The following is a 26172-nucleotide window of genomic DNA, read 5'->3' as shown; positions in this document are numbered from 1 at the left end:
CTTGGTTTCCTTATTTCATCTGAAAATGATGAGCACAAACACCAGCTCAGATTGTTCAGAGAACATAAGGCAAAGTATGCAAAGTATTGCTCCCAGTACTCAAATGTGAGCTTTTTTTTTGGGGGGGGGGGGCGGTGCCAGTCATGAATCTTTGAACTCAGGGCCTGAGCGCTGTCCCTGAAGCTAGTGCTTTACAACGTAAGCAACAGCTCTATTTCTTTTTTTTTTTCTTTCCTTCTTTCTTTCTTTCTTTTTTTTTGGGGGCGGGGGGGGGGGGGGGAGTCCTGAGGCTTGCACTGAGGACCTGGGCACTGTCCTGATCTTCTTTTTGCTGGAGGCTAGCACTCTACCCCTGGAATCTCAGCACCACTTCTGGCTTTTTTCTGTTTACGCAGTGCTGAGGAATCAAACCCAGGGCTTCTTGCATGCTAGGCAAGCACTCTACCACTAGGCCACACTCCAGGCTGCAGAGTTACTTTTACTCACATTACACATAAAGAAGACGTATTAAAAGTCCCCTGAGCACTGTCCATGGTAGGTGGTTCACGGTAGCTTATTGGGAGTCCCCAAAACCATCTTTTTCTATTGTTTTTTTTAACATAAATTTTATTTTTATTTTAAATTCTCTTCACCGGTGATGTTGACACCTTCAGCCCCCCCTCCCCAGAAGCAACCACTTCCCTGTCAGCAGTGGGGCATCGGAATGTTTTGACCCCTGCTTCTACCTTCATCCACAGATCCCAGAGAGCTGGGCCGAAGCTCGCCTCGCGGGCAAAACTAGGCGGGTCTCTCCGACGCTGTAGGCCAGCGACTGTCAGGGCGGTTCAGGTCCCCCAGACCCACGTGCTCACGGCCTCTCCTTCCTGGTACCGCCTTCCGGCAAGCGCAACAAAAACTACATTTCCCAGGGTACCTAGCGGCTGGGCCTTGGCTCCGCGGGGGGCCTCGGGTGGCGCGCCACTCCGACGCCTGCTGGGAGCGCGCTGGCTGGCGCGAGAACGGTACCAAGGACCCGGAATGAGTTTCCGCGTAGTTCCGCTGGGTCGTGCCGGGCTGTGCCGGGTGGTGTCGAGCCCGGCTAGAATAGGCGGTGGGTCGGGGCCTGCGTTGTCAGTGCCGGGAGCAGGCGCTTAGGGCAGCCCTCATCTTGCTGGAGTCTCCGCCCAGTCCCAGCCGGGTAGCTTGTCTGTCAGTCACCGGGGCGGAGGCAGCTGCGGTAGCGGGCCCGGAGCCGGGCGGTGAGCAGAACGCCGGCTAGGCCGACCGGAGGAGCCCTGCCACAGCCCCGCAACTCCAGGAACTCAGCCCCAGACCCGCGAACCTGCACTCCGGCGCCTCTGTGGACGCCTTCGTCATCCGCGGATCTCCCCCGTGCTCCTCCAGCTCCGTGACCCCCTCGTAGCACCCAGCGCTCACTCAGACGAGGCTGCAGTGGGTACAGGCCGCCGACCCTGTGACCCGGTTTCCCCCACAGGCCTCGCTCCCCGATGTCTGCTCCTCAGATTTGAGTGACAGAGCCGTGACCTACCACTAGAACCTCTGTCTTCAGCCGCCTCGTGGATGCCCACCTTCCTGGAGTCTCCATAGAGGGTGGGGGGGGTCTCCAAAAAGCAAGACCTTCCGACCTCTGGCAAGCCCCCCACCGCCAAGCGAGGTGGGGAGGCCTCGGCAACCATGCCCGCCCTGGGCGCCTCTTCACCCCACCATCTCGCGGGCAACCAAGCCGGGATCTAGCAGGGGCCCAGCAGCCAAGGGGCTGGGGCAAGAGACAGATCCGGGTCCTCCTTTTTTTCGAGGGAGGGAGCAAAGATGGAGCGGCGGGAGGAGCAGCCAGGGGCTGCAGGGGCTGGAGCAGCCTCAGCCTTGGACTTCACTGTGGAGAATGTGGAGAAGGTACGAGGGCTCTGGGGTGGGCACGCCGGTGACAGAGCAGAAGTTCTGGGACTGACACTATGCCAGAGCTCAGGCCTGGGCTGGGTGCCTGCAAGAAGAGTGCCCCAGAGCACCTGGCATTTGCTGTCTCTCTGGCAGTCAGAACAGCACTGTTGCAGTTGCCTAATGGGCTATTTTTGGCTTTTCTTAGGCAAAGATCTCTTCTGGACAGATACCTTGGGTCTTAGGCTATTCCCTCTAGGATGCTGGAGCCTTAGACTAATGCAGCCAGACTGGCTGTCCTCCAGCTCCACGGAGAAGGGACTAAAAAGACGTAAACTCAGCACACCCCACTGCCCCTTAGGAAGGGCACTAATGCCAACTGTCCTAGACCTGACAGGTTCAGCCAAGGGCCCAGGAAATAGATCTGAAACCAAAACAATCTGGGTTATGTTTTCACTCTTGGAAAGGGGCCTTCCTTAATTGGGGAGAAGCCAAACCAGTCCCGGGCAGGCAAGAGTGGGGCTGGCTCCAAGGGGCTTGGCTCTGCTGGCATTCTTAAAGGGCCCTTCCTTTACTCACCTGTCCACATGCCTCCCTGCCTCAGCATTCTGGCACTCCTACTTCCCAGTCCCATCTTTTCTAAACTGCTTCTCTCCAGGTTGTCACCTCCCCCACTCCCAGCCTGGAATGCAGAAATACATGACAATCTTTGGGGCTATTGTGGAAGTTCACTTTGTTGTTGTTTTTTGAGCCCTGATTGTATAACAAATATTGAGGATCCTTTTTTTGCTTTTGTTTTCTACCTCCCTTGGTATTCCTGAGGAGCTAAACATGGAACAGTGGCCATAACTAGCTGTATCTGGTACAGATAGAAGCTAAGCCTAGTTGGTTGGAACTTGTTTAAGGGTCAGGGTCCTGGCCTCACTCTTCCTCCCTAGCCCTTAAGGTTGGCAGTGTTGACATGGTGGCTCCCAGTTCTATGTGCTACCAGGGAGATAAGCCACTGTTTTCTTGCTTTGTGAGGTCCCATTAGAATTGAGGCCCTTGGGATCCTTTTAGCTGACAGCTCCAGCTTAGGTATTTGCCTGGGATGCCTATTGCCAAGATTTGTCTTGACCAGTATGTTGGACCCCTCCATTTGTTCTCTCAAGGGCATTCTCACCCTTGCCTCCAGTGTGGCTCTGCCCCAGGCTTGCTTGGCTTAGTTTCAGGTTTCATGCTCACTTTGCCAGTGTCTGTGTGACCAGGGATGTTCCTAGGGGAGGAAGGGAGCTGTTGGAGCTGTGGGGAGTGGCTGTGCCTGGAAGGGTGAGAGCCCCTCAGGCTCAGCTTCATTCCTTCTTCCTGGGCCTGGTGCTCACCCGCCTCCCAAGTGGAGAGCTCAGCCTCTTTTCTGTTTTTCTGGGCTATCTTTTCTGAACCCATATTGTTCTTACTATGAGAAGAAGATATGGTAGATCATGGGTGAGATTCCGGCTTTCAAGATACCTGCAGGAGGGGCCGGGAGTTTGGCCTAGTGGTAGAGTGCTTGCCTAGCATGCAGCAGGTTCGATTCCTATGTACCACATACATAGAAAAAAGCTGGAAGTGGTGCTGAGGCTCAAGTGGTAGAGCTCTAGCCTTGGGAAAATTCCAAGGACAGCGCTCCAGCCCTGAGTTCAAATCCTACAACTGACCAAAAAAAAAAAGATACCTGCAGGACCTGGGGCCCAGGAAACATTGCAGGGTTCCAAGCTCTCCCTTTCTGCTTAGCATACCCCAACTCCTACCCCTCAGTCAGAAACAGGGAAAAATCTTCGCAGACCAAGTCATGCCCTGTGTGGTGGGCTCTGGAAGGATTCAGGGTGACCAGCACTTGCTCAGTCCTGTGCTATCCTACAGGCACTGCACCAGCTCTACTACGACCCCAACATTGAGAACAAGAACCTGGCTCAGAAGTGGCTGATGCAGGCCCAGGTCTCTCCACAGGCCTGGCACTTCAGTTGGCAGCTCCTGCAGCCTGACAAGGTACCTGAGATCCAGTACTTTGGGGCCAGTGCCTTGCACATCAAGATCTCTCGTTACTGGAGTGACATCCCCACTGACCAGTATGAAAGCTTAAAGGCACAGCTCTTCACCCAGATCACCCGCTTTGCCAGCGGCTCCAAGATTGTGCTGACCCGGCTGTGTGTGGCACTGGCCTCATTGGCTCTCAGCATGATGCCTGATGCTTGGCCATGTGCTGTGGCAGATATGGTACGACTCTTCCAGGCTGAGGACTCACCAGTGGATGGCCAGGGCCGCTGCCTGGCCCTGCTAGAGCTGCTGACAGTGCTTCCCGAGGAGTTCCAGACTAGCCGCCTGCCCCAGTACCGTAAAGGCTTAGTACGGGCCAGCCTGGCCGTGGAGTGTGGGGCTGTCTTCCCATTGCTGGAGCAGCTGCTGCAACAGCCCAGCTCACCCAGCTGTGTGCGTCAGAAGGTGCTCAAGTGCTTCTCCAGCTGGGTGCAGCTGGAGGTGCCTCTGCAGGACTGTGAGGCACTCATTCAGGCTGCCTTCACTGCTCTTCAGGACTCAGAGCTCTTTGACAGCAGTGTGGAGGCCATTGTCAATGCTATCTCACAGCCTGATGCCCAGAGGTGAGCTTATTTCCAACTGTCCAGAGAGGGGCAGACTTAACTAGAAGCTGGGTGCTGGTGGCTCACCCCTGTAATCCTAGCTACCAAGGAGGCAGAGGTCTGAGGATTTTGGTTTGAAACTAACCTGGCTGTTAAAAAAAAAAAAAAAATCCTGTGGCTCTTTTATCTCCAATTAACCAGCAAAAAAGCTGGCTAGGGAGGTATGGCTTAAGTGATAGAGCACTAGCGTTAGACAAAAAACTAAGGAAGAGCACAAGCTCTGAGTTCAAGGCCCACTACTGGCACACACACATAAAAACTAAACACATTAATGGAGTACCTATTGTATGCTTTGGTCATTAGGACCAAGCAACTAAATAAGATATGGTCCCTGTACTCATGGTTCAGAGTAAGGCTAACATTAAGCACCTAATCAGCTAGAAAATTATCCAATTAAAATATTTGACCCTTCTTTTTCTCTTAGCCAATCCTGGCTGCTCTACTCTTGACCATATTACAAATATATTATTTTCAGTTTTCACTGACCACTCAAGTCCAAGCTGTCATCATTTCTCTTCCTGATTTCAAGAGAGCTTTCTGACTAGTCCCATTGCTTTTAATTTAATTTTATTTACTTATTATTGTGCCAGTCCTATAGTTTGGACCCAGTGCCTGGACACTATTACTAAGGTGATGGTTGTTGTGGTTATTGTTGTTGTTCAAGGCTTAGTACTTTACAACTTGAGTCACAGATGAATTTCATCATTTTTGGTAGGTATCTGGAAATGGAGAATCTTATAAACTTTCTTGCTCAGGCTATCTTTGAACCCTAAGCCTCAAATCTCAGCCTCTTAAGTAGCTAGAATTACAGATGTAAATCACTGGATGCCCAGATGGTTTTTATTTCCATACCCTTTATTGTCCTAGAACTTCAATGATCTTTTGAAAAAAATAAGTGTTTTTTTTTTTCTTTCTGATCAGAATCCTTCAGTGGCTTTTTTCTGCTTTTAGGATGAGTTCAGAATATTTAAGGTATTCATAAAGAAGCTGTATAACATGGTGAATATGGCCTCATCTGTTCTGCTCTCTTTGCTTTCTCCATACTTACTTTTCAGTTCCTTATTTTCCATACTTCTTGCAGCCCCTAATGTGTACTTAACACATCACCTCTGCCTCAAATTCCACTTCCATAGCAAAGTCCTCAATAACTTTGAAAACTGATTTTTCCCTGTTATAATATCTCAGAGCTCTTAGTATTTTATTTATTTTTATTGGTCATGGGGCTTAAACTCTAGGCCTGGGCACTGTGCCTGAGCTCTTTCGCCCTATCCCTGGGCCTGGATGTTTTCTCTGAGCTCTTCAGCTCAAGACTACTGCCCTAGCCCTGAGCCACAGCACCATTTCTGCTTTTTGAGTGGTTAATTGGAGATAAGAATCACACAGTCTTTAGTGCCCGGGCTGGCTTTGAACTGTGACCCTCAGATTTCAGCCTCCTGAGTAGCTAGAATTGTAGGTGTGAGCCACTACCCAGTGCCCTTAGTATTTTTCTGTGTCATCTTCTTAGCCCCTGATTTATTACTTCATTATAAATTAATGCGTGTCCGATGTGAGGACGATCTGGCTGTGATATCTGTTACCCCATCGATCCGCCAGGGTTGATCTTGCTGGCTAGGTGGGTGTCCCCTTCCTCCCTCACTGCTCCATGTGTGTCCCTTCCGAAGCTGCATGCTGGGTTGAAGAAGACCACCATCCCCTATAGAGGAGGACCAGTCTTTGGTCAAGGGTATGCGAGTAGCTGCGCTCCCCTGCTAGAATCTCCAAACAAGCTCTCAAGGTCCATAAATTGATGTATGTCTCCACATTATCCACTCAGACCTGTGAGGAAAGAGATATTGTCATTTTACTTCATTTCATTGTGCCTTCAGCATTTTTTAAATAGATGGAAAATGGGAGTTGCCCACTGAAGAGGGTAGGAGAAATTGGGCTAGGAGAAGAAATGTTTGAAGCTTTAGAACCCACAGGAGATGCAGAGACCAGAAAGAAAGTGAATGTAGTGAAGTGTTTGACAAATGGTTGTTGAGATCTGCTGTGCTGGGTTCTTGGCTGGGCACTGGGGGCATAGAGATAAGTGCTTTGACTTCTGTGTCATGTGTCAGGCACTCACAATCTGACGTGCGTAAAAGCAGGCTGGTACCATCAATGTGATGAAGACTGCTCGGGAAAGCAGAGTGCTCTAGAATCCCAAGGGAGGCATTTAACCCAGTCAGAGAGTTTTGAAAGCCTTCCCAGAGAAAGTAACCACTAGACTGTGCTTGGAAGGGTACATAAGAGGTAGCCAGAGTAAAGCAATGGACGTAAGGGAAGAACATTCTAAACAGATGAAGGAGCCCAAGTGAGAGGAGGATGTGAAAAAAGCCTAGTGAGTGGTGATTTGTACATTACTGGGTGTAATTAGAAAGTAAGGTCCAGAATTGCAGGAGATCCAAGACCAAATCATGTGAGGACTTTGTCAGCCACATTTGAGATTTGATCTTTATGCTGAGGATAGTGTAAAGTTATTAAAGGATTTTAAACTTAGAAAAATGGTCAGCTGAGGTTTTTGGTTTAAGTTGGATTGGGAGAAGGCAAAACTTGGAGACATTTTAGAGATGGGGTTCTGGGAATCCTTGGCAGTTGGAAGGGAAAGCTGCAGAAAGAGGAGGCACGCCATTAATAATGTCAGAGTATGAATCTCAGAGGTCCACTTACCAAATCTGAGACCTTGGTTTCTGAGCCAAAATGGAGATGATCATATCAGTAGACATGATGGGAAGATGTAAGCAGGACACATAGTAGTGGGAGAGTAGTGCGAGTTCTTTTGTGGCCTCACCTTGGGCAGAGGAATCAGCAGCTCCTATTTATACATATAGATTATTCTTTTTTTTTTTTTTAAACCAGTCCTGGGCTTAAGCTCAGGGCCTGAGCACTGTCCTTGGATTTTTCTCAAGGCTAGAACTCTATCAGTTGAGCCTCAGCACACTTCTGGTTTTTCCTAAGTATGTAGTACCAAGGAATCGAACCCGGGTCTTCGTGCATGCTAGGCAAGCACTAGGCCAAACTCCTGGCCCTAGATTATTCTTTAATTTTAAATTGGCTGAGTGTGCTTGTGTTCTATTTCTTTTTCATGTGATAAAATAGTAACTTTTTAAATTTTTTTTTTTTTTTTTTGCCAGTCCTGGGCTTGAGCTCAGGGCCTGAGCACTGTCCTTGGACTTTCTCAAGGCTAGAGCTCTACCACTTGAGCCTCAGCACCACTTCCGGCTTTTTTCTATGTATATGGTGCCGAGGAATCGAACCCGGGTCTTCATGCATGCTAGGCAAGCACTTCGACCACTGGACCAAACTCTCGGCCCTAACTTTTTTTTTTTTAAAGAGCAACACTTAGATACTATTAAACCAACTAAGGAAGTTTACTTTTAGAATTGATCAAAAAGTAGAAACTGAATCATGCAATAGACAGTGGGTCTAGTTGACTACTGACTAGAACACACATGCACACACACACACACACAAACAGAGAGAGAGAAAAGGAATATGTGTTTAGTAACTCCTTTTGAAATTAAAATATTAGGGCTGATTTTAATGTGAGAATTAAATAAACGAATCAGAAGTGTTTGGTACTCTACAAACAACAGTGGCTAATATTTGGTATTATGATTGCATTGGCAATTAGTATGATGAGCTGTCCCCTGACTTCCCAGGCTTTTCCAGCCTAAGGTGGATACTAAGTCCTAAGAGAAATTTCTCTTGGCAGCCTGAAACTTGTGTCAGATGGTTTCAGAGCTCAGACAATTGGTATTTAAGAAGAGTTGATCAGGGAAAGTTCCTAGGTGGTGTGGGGTGTCCTTGAATATACCCAAGTTTACTCAAACTAATCTGTATCAAGGGCATTGGCAAGTAATTGATGCCCCTTCTCTTCTTAACAAATGAGCAAGCAAGGAGCCAGTAAGGGAACCCACAGCCTCCTGGGTGCCCATTGGCTGCAGCCCCTTGGTTGCTTAGCAACTGTTCCCATTTTCTCAGCTCTTCCTCTGTAGCTCTCACTAATTGCAGGTCTAGGCTGAGCTCACTGTGAACCAACAGCCTAGGAGCAGCCCTGTCCCAGCTGTTTGAACTAACCAACTCAGCCCAGGCTTCTGGAAGCCAGTCTTAGCCATGGTCCTAAAGATACCTAGTTTTCCTCCTCTGAACCTTGGGACCTCAGGCTTGTTCTGTTTGTTCATAGGTCTTGGGAATGTGTGCTTAGGTGGTAGGAAATCTATGCAGCAGTTTCCTTCATGGATGGGCTATAAACAGTGCAGAGTCAGAGCTTTTTCCTTGCTCTGTGTATCTGACTTAGCTTCCACTATTGAGCTTGGGAAGGTCACCTTCAGTGGTTTTGATTCCTAGGTTATCCAGGCATCCACCTTATCCAAGTGTCCTGATGTCTGGCTGAGTCCTCACTCCCATCATTCCCTACAGTTACTGCTGCTTCCTCACTCTCCTGTGAGATGTATTTTTTTTCCCTGAAGTATGTTTTGATCCAGGAATCAATTTTCATAGAAAGTAGGGGAGAAAGGATGAGTTAGATTGTCTGGGGGGTCTCCCACGAGTTAGCACAGGAGATCAGCACAGGTCCTTTGGGGAAATTCTGTATGCTCTAAAAGGAAAACTGATCGATACCAGTTTAAGGGGTGTCTCAACCTGGCATCTGTTTCCAAGTTGCTGTTTGACCTTGAGTAATACTCTGAACCCTTCTGGCCAAACGATTTGTATTTATATCATTATGAGAATCAGTTGAGACCTTCCTTGAAGGTCTTCATGAAGTTTGGCAGGAGAAGGGGGATTTAAAATACAGTGGAATGTTCTAGAATTAGGGCACTACCTTCTGCCTCCGTTTCAGCTGCTGGGGAGCTTGTGGGCAATGGTCTTGGCCCTGCCCCTGTTCCTTATGCCAGAGCCTGGCCTGAAGGTGCCCATTGTCTATTGGTGCAGCCCGTGTCAGGGTCACAGCATTGAAGCTATCCCAGCTGTCTCCACGCAGCACCCTCTATAGCCGCCTCTGCTTAAGGTGTCCTGGTGTGGATGATTTTTCCTAACAAAATGGGGATGTGGAGAAGGAAGCAAGGAAGGAACAAATAGATCTTTGTGAGGCTATTGCCTAGATAATTACTTAAGAAAAATACAACTTTTGGATCCTCAGTCCCCCATCCCTCCTTAGACAGCTGTAGGGACACAATAACTGACAATAGATGGGTCCAATGAATGATTATTCCTGAGAGTAAGGCTTTCTCTGCTTAGTTGGATCTCCAGAGTAGTATGAAGCTAGTTTTCTCTGTTTTTTGTTTGTTTATTTGTTTTGGCAATTATGGGGTTTGATCTCAAAGCCTGGGCACTGTCCCTGGGCTCTTTTTGCTCAGGGTTAGCCCCCTATCACTTTGAGCCACAATGCCACTTCCAGTTTTACTGGTGCTAAATTGGAGATAAGAGTCTCACAGACTTTTGTGCCTAGACTGACTTTGCTCCTCAGATCTCAGCCTCCTCAGTAGCAAGGATTACAGGTGTGAGCCACCAGCATCCAGCTCTCTGCTTCTTCTTCAGAAATCATCATACTTATGGACTCTGACCAGAGCCTTTTCCTCATAATCAACACTTTGTCCTCTGGGGCAGTTTTGTGTGTGGGAATGATATAAAACTTGGGGTACTAGAAGGCAACTTGTTATTGAAGTGCATGTCTACCAAAAGGACATGTTAATTTCCTAAAACCCCTAGTGCCTCAAAATGTGACCGTATTTGGAAAAAGTGTCATTGGACTACTGGAGTAAGGACTCCTAATCCAGTAGCACTAATGTCCTTATAAGACAACCACATGAAGACAGACAGACAGACATGGGAGAATGCCAAGTAAGAACAGAGGTAGAGATCAGAGTTACATAGCTGCAGACCAAGGAATGGCAAAGACTACCAGCAAATCATCAAAAGCCAAAAAGAGGCAAGAAAGGTCTCCTTCCCTCTCCCTCTCCCTCTCCCTCTCTCTCTCTACCACTTGAGCTACAGTGCCACTTTGGTTTTCTTTTTTTTTTTTTTTTTAAGTGAGTTGGTTTAATTTCAAGATGATACAGAATGCAAGAGTAGAACAAAGAGCAGACTCTGGCAGGAATCTAGGCTGGATTTACTTTAATTTTTACAGCTGAGGTAGGAATGGCTGACACAATGGCTGACAAACTAGACTGAGCCATTGTAGGACTTTTTTTTTTTTTTTCTAAGGTTGTTCTTACTGTTCAGAGTCCTAGACAAAACTTCATTCTACCTATAGGTGGCAGAGATGTTACAACAGGAAATCCAGATGTTTAAATAGGAATGGATGGTCACCATCTCAGGGTCAAGGAACAGCTTATTTTTTGCCAGATTTCTTAATTCCACCTGTGGCCAGGGGTCCCTTCCCCGTGGCCTTCGCTTTCAGTTCCTCGAGTTTCTTCTGCTCTTCCTTCTGTTTCTGCTTGAAGGCCTTGTCTTCCTCATCCATTTCCTTAGCCTGCTTCTTGGGCTGCTTCAGGGGCTTCTTCTTGCCACCTTCGCGGCCGGACATGATGCCAGCCACGCCTTTGCCCAGACCCTGATCCGAAACCCGCCACTTTGGTTTTCTGGTGGTTAATTGGAGATAAGAGTCTCACAGACTTGTGTCTGGGCTGGCTTTGAACTATGATTCTCAGATCTCAGCCTCTTGAGTAGCTAGGATTATAGGCGAGAGCCACCAGCACCTCTTATAGGTTTCAGAGTAAGCACAGCCTTACTTCACACTTCATTTCAGACTTCAAGCCTTTTGAAGCCATCCAGTTTGTAGTACTTTGTTAGAAGAGCCCTGGGAAACTAAGAAGTCAGTGTGAAGGATGACTGGACAAGAATTTGCCTGTCAGGAATAATTCAGAAGACTAGAAAGTAGCAACAATTCATGAGAGCACCAATACTCACCTACCCTCTACCATCAAATCCCAACTCCTGTGAAGTTGGTGGCAGAAGGAAGTGAGAGAGGTAGATGATGAAGTCAGAAAGCTTAGAAGCAATGGTTAACAATAGACTAGTTAGATATAAAAATGGCAAAAGTCCTATGAACTACTTCTGAGACTTTGAGGGGAGGATAGAGGAGAGCAATCAATATTGTGTATGATATACAGATAACAGTGTTTATTAAGAACAGGCTCTGGTGGCTGTAATCCTAGCTACTTAATCAGATTACTTTATAATCTGAAGATCAGGGCTTTCTTTCTTGCTTGCTTGCTTTTTTATTTTTTATTTTTTTTGTCAGTCCTGGGGACTGAACTCAGGGCCTAAGCACTGTCCTTGGACTTTTCTCAAGGCTAGAGCTCTACCACTTGAACCACAGCACCATTTCTGGCTTTTCTATGTATGTGGTACCAAGGAATCGAACCCAGATCTTAGTGCATGCTAGGCAAGCACTACCACTAGGCCAAACTCCCAGCCCTGAAGATCAGGGTTTGAAGTCATCCCAGGAAGTAAAGTCCATGAAACTCAAGTGGTAGAGCATTAGTCTTGAGCAAAAAAGCTAAGGAACAGTGCCCAAGCCCTGAGTTCAAGCCTCAGTAGTTAACTAGAACAGGATAGGATAGGATAGGATAGGATAGGATAGGATAGGATAGGATATAAAACCTTGAAGCCAGCCCAGTGGTTAGAGCAAGATAACATAGATTCTGGAATCATCAGCTAACATCTAGAAATTGAAGCAGTGGGAGTAGATAAGAATTACCCAGAGGCTGGAAACTGATTGCTCATGCCTGTAATCCTAGTTACTCAGAAGTCTAGGGCCCAGATAATTGAGGTTCAAAGCCAGACAGGGTAGGAAAGTCTGCAAGATTCCATCTCTAGTTACAAGCAAATGCTGGAGTACAGGTGTGGCTCCAGTAGAGTCCCTGTGAGAGTGTGTGTGTGTGTGTGTGTGTGTGTGTGTGTGTGTGTACGACAGACCAAAACACATACACACATACTAACCTCTCCTAAAGACAATCCATTCCAGCAACAACTTTCAGTTGTCATTGAGTGAAACATTGACCTTCTCATATTTCCTTTCTATGGTCCTCTTGTAGATCTTTGACCTAATGTTCTTCTCAACATGAAGAACATCAAAGATACTATAAAGGCTCTGACCTCTTTTTTTTTTTTTTTTTTTTTTTTTTAGATTTGATAGGAGGAGGCAGAGAAATTGTGCCTTTCTCTCAAAGCTGGTGTGTAACAGGCAGACATCTCTGATTAGCCTCCTTATCTCATGCTCCTAGGTATGTGAACACACTTCTGAAACTCATCCCGCTGGTGCTGGGGCTCCAGGAACAATTGCGACAGGCAGTGCAGAATGGGGACATGGAGACCTCCCATGGCATCTGTCGCATTGCTGTGGCTCTGGGCGAGAACCACTCGCGGTAAGCTGGTGGGGTAGCAGAGCCTTTTACGGAGTTATAGATCCCCCCCTCTTGGAAAAGTACAATGAATCTCATTTTGTTTTCTTTCCCAGGGCCTTACTAGACCAAGTAGAGCACTGGCAGAGCTTCCTGGCACTTGTCAACATGATCATGTTTTGCACAGGCATCCCAGGGCATTATCCCGTCAACGAGACCACCAGTTCCCTAACGCTTACCTTCTGGTACACACTGCAGGTGTGTCTGTGACCACCAGTAGGATTGGGCTGTCAAGAAAGAAGGTGGATTGTGGGCTTCTATGGCTGCTGATAAGGGGGCTAACTGTCTTCCCTGGCTCTCTCAGGATGACATTCTGTCCTTTGAAGCAGAGAAGCAGGCTGTGTACCAGCAGGTGTACCGGCCAGTCTACTTCCAGCTGGTGGATGTGCTTCTGCACAAGGCCCAGTTCCCTTCTGATGAGGAATATGGATTTTGGTCCTCAGATGAGAAGGAACAGTTCCGAATTTACAGGTGATGGTAGCAGAGCAACCTTCGTGCTTAATGAAATCCTGAAATAATACATTCAATAAGGGAAGGGGTGCAAGACCAGGCTTTCTGACTTTTGGGGCTCCTTTCTCTTATTCTCTAGGCAATTTTACAGGGTTATGAGGGTCCTGGGGCAGGCCCTTGGTCTTGGATTCAGAATCTAGTCATGATGAAAGGCCTTCATCTGCTTTTCAGGGTGGATATCTCAGACACGCTCATGTATGTCTATGAGATGCTGGGGGCTGAGCTGCTCAGTAACCTCTATGACAAGCTGGGCCGTTTGCTAACCAGCTCAGAGGAGCCCTACTCCTGGCAGGTACCTCCCAGACCTGATTCCCTCAGCCCTCCCTGACCTGTCACACCCTCCTCCTCAGCCAAGCCAGTGGCACCCTCTTTTCCCAGCATACAGAGGCCCTGCTCTATGGCTTCCAATCCATCGCTGAGACCATCGATGTCAACTATTCTGATGTGGTACCTGGGCTCATTGGCCTCATCCCACGGATCAGCATCAGCAATGTGCAGCTGGCAGATACTGTCATGTTCACCATTGGTGAGACCTAGCATCTATGTCCATGAGCACATTCCTTCACCAGGGTCAGCCTGCTAGGAGCTGTCCAAGCTGGGAGACATAAGCTCGCATACACAATCAGGGTTACAGCCAACTGATTGTCCTAGAAGGTCTTGGGATCCTTCCTACATTTGAACTGCATTTCACAGACGCTAGTTCACTGTCAATGAAACAGCAGAGCTGGGCCTCTGTTGAGTAACTCTTTTTTGTTTCTCAGCTGGGAGGCTCATGTTTGAGCCTCTGAATGCGTATGCGTATTTGCCCACCTGATCTTCTGAATGAGCACTCTAATGTGTTGGGATAGAAACTTGACCCTGCTAGGAGTTCTGCCTGTCTCAGGGGCATGGCATAAATCCAGTGTGGTCTATCTCAGAGAGCTTTCCCTTTCTCCTCTTCTCCTAGGAGCTCTGTCTGAATGGCTGGCTGATCACCCTGTTATGATCAACAGTGTTCTGCCCCTTGTGCTGCATGCCTTAGGCAATCCTGAGCTCTCAGTCTCCTCAGTATCCACCCTTAAGAAGATCTGCAGAGAGTGCAAGTATGACCTACCACCCTATGCTGCCAACATCGTAGCTGTCTCCCAGGTAGGAAGCAACCGTGGGCGGTGCCGGGCCTCTGTGCTTTCTCCTTTGCTCAAACCATGTTCCTTTCTTCTACCTCCAGGATGTACTGATGAAACAGATCCACAAGGTACGGGCTCAAAAGTTTCTGGGAAGGAAGGGTTGTGGGAATCCTTTATCCTATCCCCAAAATCCTTTCTTCTCTCATCTCCATCCCTTGTCTCCTATACATGAGTTTCTGTTTGTGGAACCTTCTCCAAAGAGGCTCATTCTTCTTTCTTACTCACAATAAGATGTGGTCAGGACAAACCATCCCTATTTTCTGCTCCACAGACAAGCCAGTGCATGTGGCTGATGCAGGCTTTGGGCTTCCTGCTGTCAGCCCTGCAAGTGGAGGAGATCCTTAAGAACCTGCACTCGCTCATCTCACCCTACATCCAGCAACTGGAGAAGCTGGCAGAGGAGATAGTGAGTGAGCTCTGGAGGGCAGGGGCAATGCCAAGTTCTGGGGACTCGTGGTTGCTGAGAAATAGGCTTGAAAATGGCACTTAGAGTTGAGGCTGGGAGGTCTGGAGCTTGAATCACTTCTCTCCATAGCCGAATCCCTCCAACAAGCTGGCCATTGTCCATATCTTGGGGCTTCTCTCCAACCTCTTTACCACGCTGGATGTCAGTCATCATGAGGATGATCACGAAGGCTCGGAGCTCCGGAAGCTGCCAGTGCCACAGGGACCCAACCCAGTGGGTGACTTTATCTTTGCTTTTTGCCGCTCTCCCAGGGGAATGTCTTTGTCATTCCCCAACTCTATGAGTAAAGTCATTACTTCCCAGGCCCCATAGGGGCCTCTGACCCTGAAAATGACATACTTTCCTCTACCTTGTATATATCAGTGTCACTGTCTGATTCAACCCCACTTTGCTTGTCCCCAGCCCAATTGGGATGATGGTCATTAAGGTTCATTTGTCCTCCTGAGGATATTGATAGTATCCTACAGCCCCAAAGAGCTGTTATTATGGTCCTCTGTTCAATCCTAACTGTTTAGAGCCTTCTTTTCTATAGTATTCACATTGTCCTTGAAAGCACTGAGACTGCTTATGTACTTCTCATATAACAGTTCTCTTGTCTCTGAGATCTTCCTTGACCAGAGGAAATACACAGAATGCTGCAAAGCAGTGTGATAGGTACCATGATGAACTTGGGCACAGGGTTTTGTGGTGACCTCTTACAAGCTGTTTAATCTGGGACAAGCCTCTACTTCCCACTTAAAACTAAAAACATCATGGGCTAGGAGTTTGGCCTAGTGATAGAGGGCTTGGCTAGCATGCATGAAGACCCAGGTTCGATTCTTTGGTACCACATACATAGAAAATAGCCAGAAATGGTGCTGTGGCTCAAGTGGTAGAGCTCTAGCCTTGAGAAGGCCCAAGGACAATGCTCAGGTCCTGAGTTCAAGCCCTCGGACTGGGGGAAGGGAAACTAAACTAAAAGCATCGAGTACCTCATCTCATTGGACTGTTGGATAAAAGATATTGTCTTAAAAAAATTCCCCACATTTTTTCTTAGCATCAATTATACAAGGAAGTTTCATTTGGATGCATTCATATATGCATATAGTTCATATAGACTCCTACCCCACCCCCACCCCTGTCACTCCCTTTTTACACACATAGATATGGTAAGAATCTATAGATACAGTCCTTTTTTTTTTTTTTTTTTTTTTAAACCAGTCCTGGGGCTTGATCTCAGGTCCTGGGCTTTGTCCCTGAACATCTTTGTGCTCAAGGCTAGCACTGTACCACTGGAGCCATACCTTCATTTCTAGCCTTTTCTGTTTAGGTGGCACTGAGGAATCGAACCCAGGGCTTCATACATGTTAGGCAAGCATTCTGCCACTAAGCCACATTCCTAGCTTGTCCCTGAGCTTTTTTGCTCAAGGTTAGTATTCTACCACTTGAGCACAGCTCCACTTCTGGCCTTCTGCTGCTTCATTAAAAATAAGAAGTCTCAGGGCCGGGAGTTTGGCCTAGTGGTTAAAGTATTTGCCTAGCATGCATGAAGACCCAGGTTCGATTCCTCGGTATCACATACATAGAAAAAAAAAGCCGGAAGTGGTGCTGAGACTCAAGTGGTAGAGCTCTAGCCTTGAGAAAGTCCAAGGACAGTGCTCAGGCCCTGAGCTCAAGCCCAGGACTGGAAGGAAAAAAAAAAAAAAGAAGAAGAAGAAGTCTCGCTGACTGGGCTGGCTTTGAGCCATGATCCTCCTTTGAGATGATTAGTGGATAGAGAATTTTCTTTTATTCCTAGGGACTCTTCCACTGAGACCTCAGTATGCAGTCAGGGTTATTGGGCTGAACTCCTCACCTGTTGCTTATAACCTGTTCCTTCCTAGGTGGGTGGCAATGATGACAGGGCACCTCACATCTCCCTATGTCTTCATAGGTGGTGGTGGTGCTGCAGCAGGTCTTCCAGCTTATCCAGAAGGTGCTGAGCAAGTGGTTGAATGATGCCCAGGTAGTTGAGGTGAGCCCCGATCCTTCCTCTGTTACATGATGATTTTGCTGACAGGTGGAGCAGGAGTTACTGCCCTGTTTTGACTTGAACAATGATCCCACAGACATAAGGAATCTGTGTGTGTATGTGTGTGTGCACATGTACATGTGTGTACTGGTACTGGGGCTTGAACTCATCCTGGGTGCTGTATGTTAGCTGTTTTGCTCAAGGCTGGTGCTCTACTACTTGGGATACAGATCACATTGGCTAATTGGAGATAAGAGTCCTCACAGACTTTCCTCCTGTGTAGCTAGGATTACGGGTATGAGCCACCATTGTGCCCAACCAAAAGAATCTTTAGGGAAGACATTCAGGACTCCTCAGTATCAGTAGTACTTAACCAAAGACCATGATATTAAAGTTAAAAAGAATGGCTGGGTTCTGGTGGCTCATAGTTTTACTCCTGGCTACTTAGGAGGCTGAGATTTGAGGATTGTGGTTCAAAGCCAGCCTGTACAGCCTGTCCATGAGACTCTTATCTTTAGTTAATCACAGAAAAAGCCAGAAGTGGGGCTGGGAGTTTAGCCTAGAGGTAGAGTTCTTGCCTAGCATGCATGAAGACCCAGGTTCTATTCCTTGGTACCACATATATAGAAAAAGCTGGAAGTAGCCAGGCGTGGTGGCTCACACCTGTTAATCCTAGCTACTCAGGAGGCTGAGATCTGAGGATCATGGTTCAAAGCCAGCCTCGGCACTAAAGTCCATGAGACTCCAATTAACCACTAGAAAACCAGAGATGGTGCTGGCTCCAGAGGTAGGGCAGTAGCCTTGAGCTTAAGAGCTCAGGGACAGCACCCAGGCCCAGAGTTCAAGCCCCACAGCTGACAGAAAGAAAAAAAGGAAAAGCTGGAAGTGGTGCTGTGGCTCAAGTGGTAGAGCTCCAGCCTTGAGAAAACCCAAGGACAGTGCCCAGGCCCTAAGTTCATGCCCTAGAACCAGCAAAAAAGAAAAGAAAAGGAAAAGCCAGAGCTTTTTTGTTTAAGGTTGGTACTACCCCTTGAGCCATGCTGACTTTGAACAGAGATCCTCAGATCTCAGCCTTTTGCATAGCTGGGGTTTTAGGCAAGAGTCAGCAGCACCTTTTCCATTCAGGTTTCTTTTGCTCTTGCTGCTCCCTGAGTGAAATTGTGGAAGTGGGAGTTAAGTATCAAAGTCGTGGCCCGTGTGCCTCTGAGGAGATCCTTTTTGCTCCTTGACTTTCAGGATTAGGGTCAGAATGTTCCTTTCCATGACTGTAGGGCTCAGCAAGACTTCTAGGTAAGGAAGGGTCCTTCCTTAGGCTCCCACACAGCAGGACTTCAGTTCTGTTCCAGCTGATTGTGGTTACCTGTCAGCTGGAACAAGATTCCTTTGCTTTCTTCCCAAGGCGGTATGTGCCATCTTTGAGAAGTCTGTTAAGACGCTGCTGGATGACTTTGCCCCCATGGTGCCACAGCTGTGTGAGATGCTGGGTCGGATGTACAGCACCATCCCCCAGGCCTCTGCTCTTGACCTCACTCGACAGGTGGGCCTTCTGCTTTGGGCAGCTGGTGTCCTGGATGGCATCCTCATCCTGCATGGGGGTGGGTTAGAAGAATGCCATGGCTGTTGTTCCTACCTACATTCCAGGTCTGTCCTGGTGAGGTGGCCCTCAGCTGACCAGCATCCCCTGCTTTGTTGTAGCTGGTCCACATCTTTGCTCATGAGCCTGCCCACTTTCCCCCCATCGAGGCCCTCTTCCTGCTCGTCACCTCCGTCACGCTCACTCTCTTCCAGCAAGGTAGGTCCTAACCAGGGTCTCTTCTGCTGCCGCCACTGCCACTGCCTCTGCTTCCCCAACTGGGGAGCCAAAGCTGCCTGCCCACTCCGTTCTGTCCCAAGTCGTACATAGGACTTGATGGGAAACTTGTGGGGGTGAAGCACAGCACAGTAGCCACCTAAAATTGACACTTCAAGTTGAAGTGGAAAAGAGGGTGAATGGTGTCTTCTACTGGCCTGCCTGGCTCAGGACCAGCCTGGATATGGGGGAAACTGGATGAAGCTCTGAGAGACTTGGGGTACTAGGCTGGCTCCTTTCCTTTGGGATATGATGAGAAGTGGGAAGGGCATGGGCTGTGAAGATAGGTAGTAGATACTAAGCTCATCACCACCAACTCTTGTGACCTTGAGCAAGTCACTTATCTTGGCTGAGCCTCATTTCCATACCTGTCACATACTTGGCAGGATTGCTGGAGGTATTTAAGTCATTCACGTTGGGTGTCTGGCTTGGATTTTTGGACATGAAGTCTCAGTGTTGATTCCTAAAAAGGTTTAGTCCTTTTTTTTTTTCCAGTCCTGGGGCTTGAACTCAGGGCCTGGGCACTGCCCTTGGACACTTTTTGCTTAAGGCTAATGCTCTGCCACTTGAGCCACAGCACCACTTCTGGCCTTTTCTGAGTATGTGGTACCGAGGAATCAAACAGGGTTTTGTGCATGCTAGGCAAGCACTCTACCAATAGGCTAACTCTCAGTCCTTGTTTAGTCCTTTTTTAAGATCCAAAGCCAAGTACCTTTGGTAGCAGTCATAGCCCTCACTGTGGCTCTCTGCTTGAGAGAGTTGGGAACTGGTACCCAAGCTTCCCCTCTGTCTAATACAGGTTTTAACCTGGGAATGAAGCAGCATTGCTCTTCCAGCCTCTTGAAGCTTATATGGCTTTGTGGTCCCAGGTTGGAAAACACCAGGTCAGCTGGAGGCCAGAGTGCTGTTGGCTGGTATCTTTAGTGTCTGGTCTCGTACTCCTGGTTTCCTGTTCCATAGAACAAGGCACAGAGTAGATCCAAACTGGGGGATCCAAACACAGGCATAGCACAAATCCAAACTGGGGGAAAACCTGTGTCAGAACCTGGTATATTCATCTTAAGTCTACCTGTTAAATTTCTCATACCTTTCCCCCCATGACAAAGCCCCACCTTCCCTTCCCTCCATGGTGATTCCTGCTTCAGTTTAGGGTCTCACCTGAGTTACTCCAACTTCTGCCTTGACACTTGTCCATCTCTCCAGTCCATTTTGCATATAGCCATCATAATGTTTTTTTAAAAAAAAAAACACTAATCTGAGCCAAGCACTGGTGGTTCACACCTGTAAGTCTAGCTACTCAGGAGGTAGAGATCTGAGGATCACAGTTCAAAGCCAACCTGGGCAGTAAAATCCATGAAACTCTGATCTCTAGTTAACTACCAGAAAGCTGGAAGTGAAGTTGTAGCTTAAAGTAGTAAAGCACTAGCCTTGAGTGAAAATGTTTAGGGAGAGTGCCCAGGCCCTAAGTTCAAGCCCTGGAACCAACAACAACAAAACACTGAGCATTTTTCCTCCCTGGCTTTCACTGCTGCCTATTGTCCTCAGGCTGTTGCCCTATTCCCAGCGCTGGCATAACTCTAAGGTCCCACCTGCTAGTGTCCTTGTGACTATAGCATTCCAGACTCGCTGACTTTGCTTATCATGTCCTTTTGGATCCTTGTGCCTTGTTTCTCTAACTGGAATGCTCTCTGCCCTTTATTGGTCACAGCCTCACTTCTCATGCCTCAGACAAGAGGAAGGCTGCATTAGCCCTCAGCAAAGTGACTCTGGGATGACCTGGGTGTTTTGAACTCTGCAGAAACCATATCATAAACACTTCATACAACGAACAGCCTTCGTGTCTATCACTCTTGTCATTGTCATCATCCCCACTGTCTAGAATAAGGCCAACCTCAGTAACTGTTAAGTCAAGGATGGTGAAGGCTGTCCTTGGAATCGTCCTTCCTTGCTCTCTGGCATACCTTCAGGAAGGTTGCTGAATACGGAACTCAAATGTTCTACAGTGGGGCCCATTGGGCTTTACTTTCCAGAACTTAAGTAACTAAGGGATTGAAATGAGAAGGGACAGTGACTCCTAGTAGCCTGGAGAAGGAAGCATAGCAGAGCTGATTATCTTAGTTACAGGTGGGGAAACAGAGCATTTGTGGCTTGCACAAGATCACATAGTGGTGTCTTAGATGTTTTCGCACTCTACCCTCCTGAAAGTGGAGAAGCACTGGCAGGACCAGGTATATGCCTTATTCTCAACCCAGGAGTTACAGAACTGGAAACCAGGGGATCTTGCATCATATTTATTGGGGTTATTGCCTTGCTTGGCAGGATGGCCCTATCCCTGTTATGCCAACCCAGTCTTAGGCTTCCTCAGGCTCTGCCTTCCAGTGGACCATGGGATGCCACGTGGACTGGTTTCCTTTCTTCCTGGCATGTCCGGATGGTGGGAGCTAGTCATCAAGCCAGCCCTAAGCTTTGCTCTCTATATAATCTCATGTCCATTTGGAGGAGTAGGACTCACATTTTTGGTCTTATGAGGCCATTTACTCCCTGCCAGCCCTACAGCACACAGAGCTCTGCCCTGCCCAATCAAGAGTCCTCTAGTTTAAATGGATTGAATAGAATCTGCTTGGGCCAGCCCTAAAGCCATAAGGCCACTGAAGTGAGAGGATATTCTGGATTATCAGTCAAGCCTGAAAAGGAGGTGCCAAGAGCCAACTGCTATACCATCCCTGCCCTTTTGCTTGGAGGGCTGTGATGGGGAAGTCTATGTGTAGAACTACCCAGCCTATTAAAGACCAAGGCAAGAGTGTGGGTGCCATTTCTTCATTTCCCTGGGGTCCAGAATTACTTGAGCACCAAGGATCACTGGGGACTGGCCTGAGGAGGAGCCGGGATAGGTGGCAGGCCCCTGGGGGGAGCTGGGGCAGGCCCGTCCTTCACTTTGCCGTCTCTTTCTGTTGGGCTTCTCCCAGTTCATGGTTTTTGTATGTTTTGTTTCTTTTATCTTGCTTCCTGCTGCTCATGTGCCCCCACGCTGTCTCCCTGCAGGCTCTCAGTCCCACATAACTATATGAGGTTGAGTTGCTGTTTGTATAATTTTTTCTTAAGTTCCATCTTTATTATATTTTAGGGCCCAGGGATCATCCTGATATTGTTGATTCATTTATGCAACTCCTGGCACAGGTGTGTTTTAGTTTTATTCATTCACGTTCTGTTCTCTCTCTTTCTCTTTCTCTTATGTTGAAATTCAATTTAAGCCTATTTTTAGCTTTCTGTTGACAAATTTTTTTTTTTCTGTTCAGTTGAAAAGAGTTTCTTCATCTGTTTCCGTGGAAGTTGACAACCTAACATCCTCCTTTAGTGTCCCTTTGCCTCAAGTAGCTCAGTCTCCTCACAGACAGGGAGAGGCTGATCTGAAGGGAGGGAGTGGAGAAAGGTGGGGTAGTGATTGTGCCCAGCAGGTCCTGTGTGGCTGGCTTGCCCAGGACAATCAGTAGAGCTGGAGTTGAAGAGTCTGGGCTTCACTATTCCCGTGCTCCTGCCGGGAACTACCTGCCTCAGTGCTCCCAGCCTGCTCCTGAGAAGTAGCATGAGAGCAGCTCCAAAGGGAGGGGCTGCAGGTGAATGTGTCTTGTGAAGCCCAGAGTCCTGCTGCTAGAGAGGTTGTGCTGCTGCCAGATGCTGGGGTACAGGCCTCACTATGAGGCCTCTTTAGGATGTGTTTGTGTCTGGTATGTGTTTAAGTGTGTTGTATCTAATTTTGTATGTTTTAAGTTTGGGTTGGGAAGGGAACAGGAACCCACCTGGTGTATGTACTACGTGTGTACTGTGTTGAGCATTGAGAGAACTGTGAAACTGGTGTGTGAGCATGTGCACTGATGCATGTTGAATGTTAGTGTGTTGTGTGCTCTGTGCTGTTTGTTGATGGATGTTGAGCATCAGGAGATGTGTATGGGTGTTGGGCTATAGGAATGTATTTTTAATGGAGGATAGGACGTGATGTGTGTGGATTAAAGTGAATGTGGCTTGGCAGGTGCCTATGCTGGCTGTGGGAGACATAGTTAGTTTGATAAAGGGTTCTGTGCACTAGGGGTTCCTGTGGGTTGAAGGGGTCCTGAAAATGGTGCTTCTATGCTTGCTTAAACAATCTACTGATATTTATTGAGTGTGTAGTACACATTTGGTCCTCTGCTAGATGAACAAGGAACAATGTAGACATGGTTCTTGCTCTCCTGGAATTCAGTCTGGTTGGGAATGAGCAGGAGGAGTAAGAAATGAAGATGGGGATGTGGGTACCTATGAAGATGTAGCTTTGGCAGAAAGGATGTTGGTGTATTTGAGGGAATAATGGGGAGTATGTACGTGTGTGTGTGTATGTGTGTGTGTGTGCACACGCGCGTGCAAGAGAGCGGGCACTCGAAGATTGGGCATGTTGAAAGTGGGTGTATAGATGATTTGGGATTGGTATGTATGTAATGAGAGTCTGTTGCAGATGTAGGAGAATGTGTGTGTGTGAAGGCTATAGGAGCAGAGTGTACATAGATAAAAGTGTATACGCAGGGCATTTCAAGTGAGAGTGCATGTAAGAGTTTGCACAGGAGGAAACATGGGGAGAGAGGGCATGTGAGGGGTCGAAGGGTGGGGGTCTGTGTGGTGTGCTCTGGGGGTATCACTGGAGAGCAGCAGTATTTAGGGCTGCTGGAGCTGAGTCAGGCATCTTCTGTGACCTGAGGATATGCCAGCCGTGCCTGGTACCACTCAAGGCAGGCCATCTGCCCCTTGCACTCTTGTCTGCTCCACACATGATATAGCACGTACTACTAGGGTGGGTAAATGGCCAAAAGGCCCTGACCACGTGTATCCTGGGTGGAAGATGGGGCTGGGGCTCCTGCCCTACTTTTCCTCCTTTTGAGCAGCAGCTGGAGGGAGCCTGGAGGATGAAGGCAGGACATGAGATGGGGGCTATTGAGCAGGGACTAACTGTCCAGCTGCCATCTCTTCACTGCTCTGTTCACACACCCAGAGGGCTTCCGCTTCCTCTGTGAATGGAAGTGAAGTCACTACTGTCTTCCTACAGTCTGGAGGAGGGAAGATAGGAAGGTGTTTACTCAGAGTGACTTGGAACCCAAACATCCTGCACTGTTTCCTACCCACAACCTCTCTTGCATACACCTGTGCATTCATGTACACGTATGTGTGCATAGTATCCCTTGGCCTGTTCCTCAGCTGACCAACTGAACTTTGGGGTGGTTTGGCTTCTCCAGAGATGACTGGGTAGTATCTTCTCCCTGTGATGCGTGAAGTTAGGGCTCGGGTGGCAGGTGAGTGGGGGATGGTCCTTGGAGTTTGCTGGGGCTGGGCTTACCAGCTCCACCTCCTGCAGGCTCTGAAGCGGAAGCCAGATTTGTTCCTGTGTGAACGACTGGATGTCAAAGCTGTATTCCAGTGTGGTAAGTGGGCACAAGTGGACAGGTGGAGCTGGGGCTGCCCTGGGGGGGGTCCTTAGGCCGAGTCTCATCTGTCTCTGCCTCTGCCTCTCCAACAGCTGTGCTGGCCCTCAAGTTTCCTGAGGCACCTACTGTCAAGGCCTCCTGTGGCTTCTTTGTGAGTCCCATGCTGACCCCTGGCCTACTCCCATTCCCTGCCTGCCCTGCACAGGACTTTAGAAGTCAGGGGTGTGGCATTTGGATCCTGTCCTTAGAGAGATGGGAAGGAGTGGGAGCTGACAGCCCTCTCCTTCCTCTGCAGACAGAGCTTCTGCCTCGATGTGGGGAAGTAGAACCTGTGGGAAAGGTGGTGCAGGAGGATGGTCGGATGCTGCTCATAGCAGTGCTTGAGGTAAGATGCAACAAATGAAGACAGAGTGGAGTGGTGAGACCCTCACTGCTAAGACAGCTAGTGTTCTGCAGGGCTTTTGCCTTTGATTCCATAACCTCTCAGATTCTATTTTTCCCCCAATTAAATGGTGGAATGTTTTCAGTGAGGATAGGGTGGATCTCAGAAAGCAGTGCTTACTTGTGTAGTTGGGCTGCAAAACTGTCTGGGAGAGCCTGGAGCATGGTTGTGCCCCCTGGCTGCAGAAGAAGCAAGGCCCTGATGGTGTACTGAGAGCCCCTCTCCCCCAGGCCATTGGGGGCCAGGCCTCCCGCAGCCTCATGGACTGCTTTGCCGACATCCTGTTCGCCCTGAACAAACACTGCTTCAGCCTCCTGAGCATGTGGATTAAGGAGGCACTACAGCCACCTGGTTTTCCCTCTGCCCGCCTCAGCCCTGAACAGAAGGACACCTTCAGCCAGCAGATTCTTCGGTGAGCAGAGCTGTGGTAGATCTGGGCTCAGGTAGGGAGGAGGTGACACTGTTAGTGGATGGTGCTAACCGGCTCTCCTTTCCCTCCTTTAGTGAACGAGTGAACAAGAGGCGGGTGAAGGAGATGGTGAAGGAGTTCACATTGCTGTGCCGGGGGCTCCATGGCACAGATTACACAGCTGACTACTGAGGGGTGTCCTTATCCCATGCACCCCTTCCCCCCCTTTCCTGTCCCCAAAGAGTAAACCTAGACCCACACTGTTTGCCTCTGTTTCCTTTTTGCCATTCACCTAACTGAAAGACTGGACCCTGAGACCTGGAAGAAGGATGGGGTAATGCTTTCACCCAGATTTGGTTTAGAATTATGGGCCACCCTCTGGCTCCTAGGATAATAGAGGTACAGGTATGACCAGATGTTTAGATTCAAAATACTGTCAATAGTCGGGCACTGGTGGCTCACACCTCTAATCCTAGCTACTCAGGAGGCTGAGATCTGAGGATTACGGTTCAAAGCCAGCCAGGCATGAAAGTGCGTGAGACTCTTATCTCTAATTAACCACCAGAAAACCAGAAGTGGACCTGTGGCTCAGCATGGTAGCGCGCTAGCCTTGGGCTGAAGAGCTCAGGGACAGCGCCCAGGCCCAGAGTTCAAGCCCCATGACCAACCAAAAAAAAAAAAACAACAAAAAAAAAAACCCAAAAAACACAACAAACTGTCATTGCCCTTGGAGTGGGAGCAGTGTGGTAGTATTAGCAACCTTTTCTCCCACTAACTTAGCCTCAGTGTGCCATGGGTGCATGTATATTTAAATTAATAGTTCTGAGAGCTATATGTTAGCTCTGCCCTAAACAAAGGCTGATAGAGTTGATAGCTACCATGCCATGCTGGGGAAGTAGGGAGAAAAGTCTGAATGATATGAGTGGGAGGCTCAG

General features: G+C 48.3%; 1 protein-coding gene and 1 pseudogene across 1 annotated transcript; one reads left to right on the top strand and one right to left on the bottom strand.

Annotated features, from left to right (window-relative positions):
- The first annotated feature begins 1007 nt into the window (after nucleotides 1-1007).
- Ipo13 (importin 13) lies at nucleotides 1008-25497 on the top strand. Its single transcript, XM_090335027.1, has 20 exons — nucleotides 1008-1893; nucleotides 3757-4493; nucleotides 12782-12922; nucleotides 13015-13156; nucleotides 13263-13429; nucleotides 13640-13760; nucleotides 13847-13994; nucleotides 14415-14596; nucleotides 14676-14702; nucleotides 14906-15040; nucleotides 15170-15313; nucleotides 17013-17093; nucleotides 18490-18627; nucleotides 18786-18882; nucleotides 22064-22116; nucleotides 24317-24383; nucleotides 24479-24537; nucleotides 24682-24771; nucleotides 25059-25240; nucleotides 25333-25497. The coding sequence occupies exons 1-20, from the start codon at nucleotides 1810-1812 to the stop codon at nucleotides 25427-25429; spliced, it is 2892 nt and encodes a 963-aa protein (XP_090191153.1). The 5' UTR covers nucleotides 1008-1809; the 3' UTR covers nucleotides 25430-25497.
- LOC150061959 (translation machinery-associated protein 7 pseudogene) lies at nucleotides 10651-11113 on the bottom strand (annotated as a pseudogene).
- Nucleotides 25498-26172: the final 675 nt, after the last annotated feature.

The sequence above is a fragment of the Megascapheus bottae genome, chromosome 6 (assembly GCF_031878675.1).
Source record: "Megascapheus bottae isolate mThoBot1 chromosome 6, mThoBot2.hap1, whole genome shotgun sequence".
Classification (NCBI taxonomy): domain Eukaryota; kingdom Metazoa; phylum Chordata; class Mammalia; order Rodentia; family Geomyidae; genus Megascapheus; species Megascapheus bottae.
This window is presented reverse-complemented; position numbering and strand designations above follow the sequence as displayed.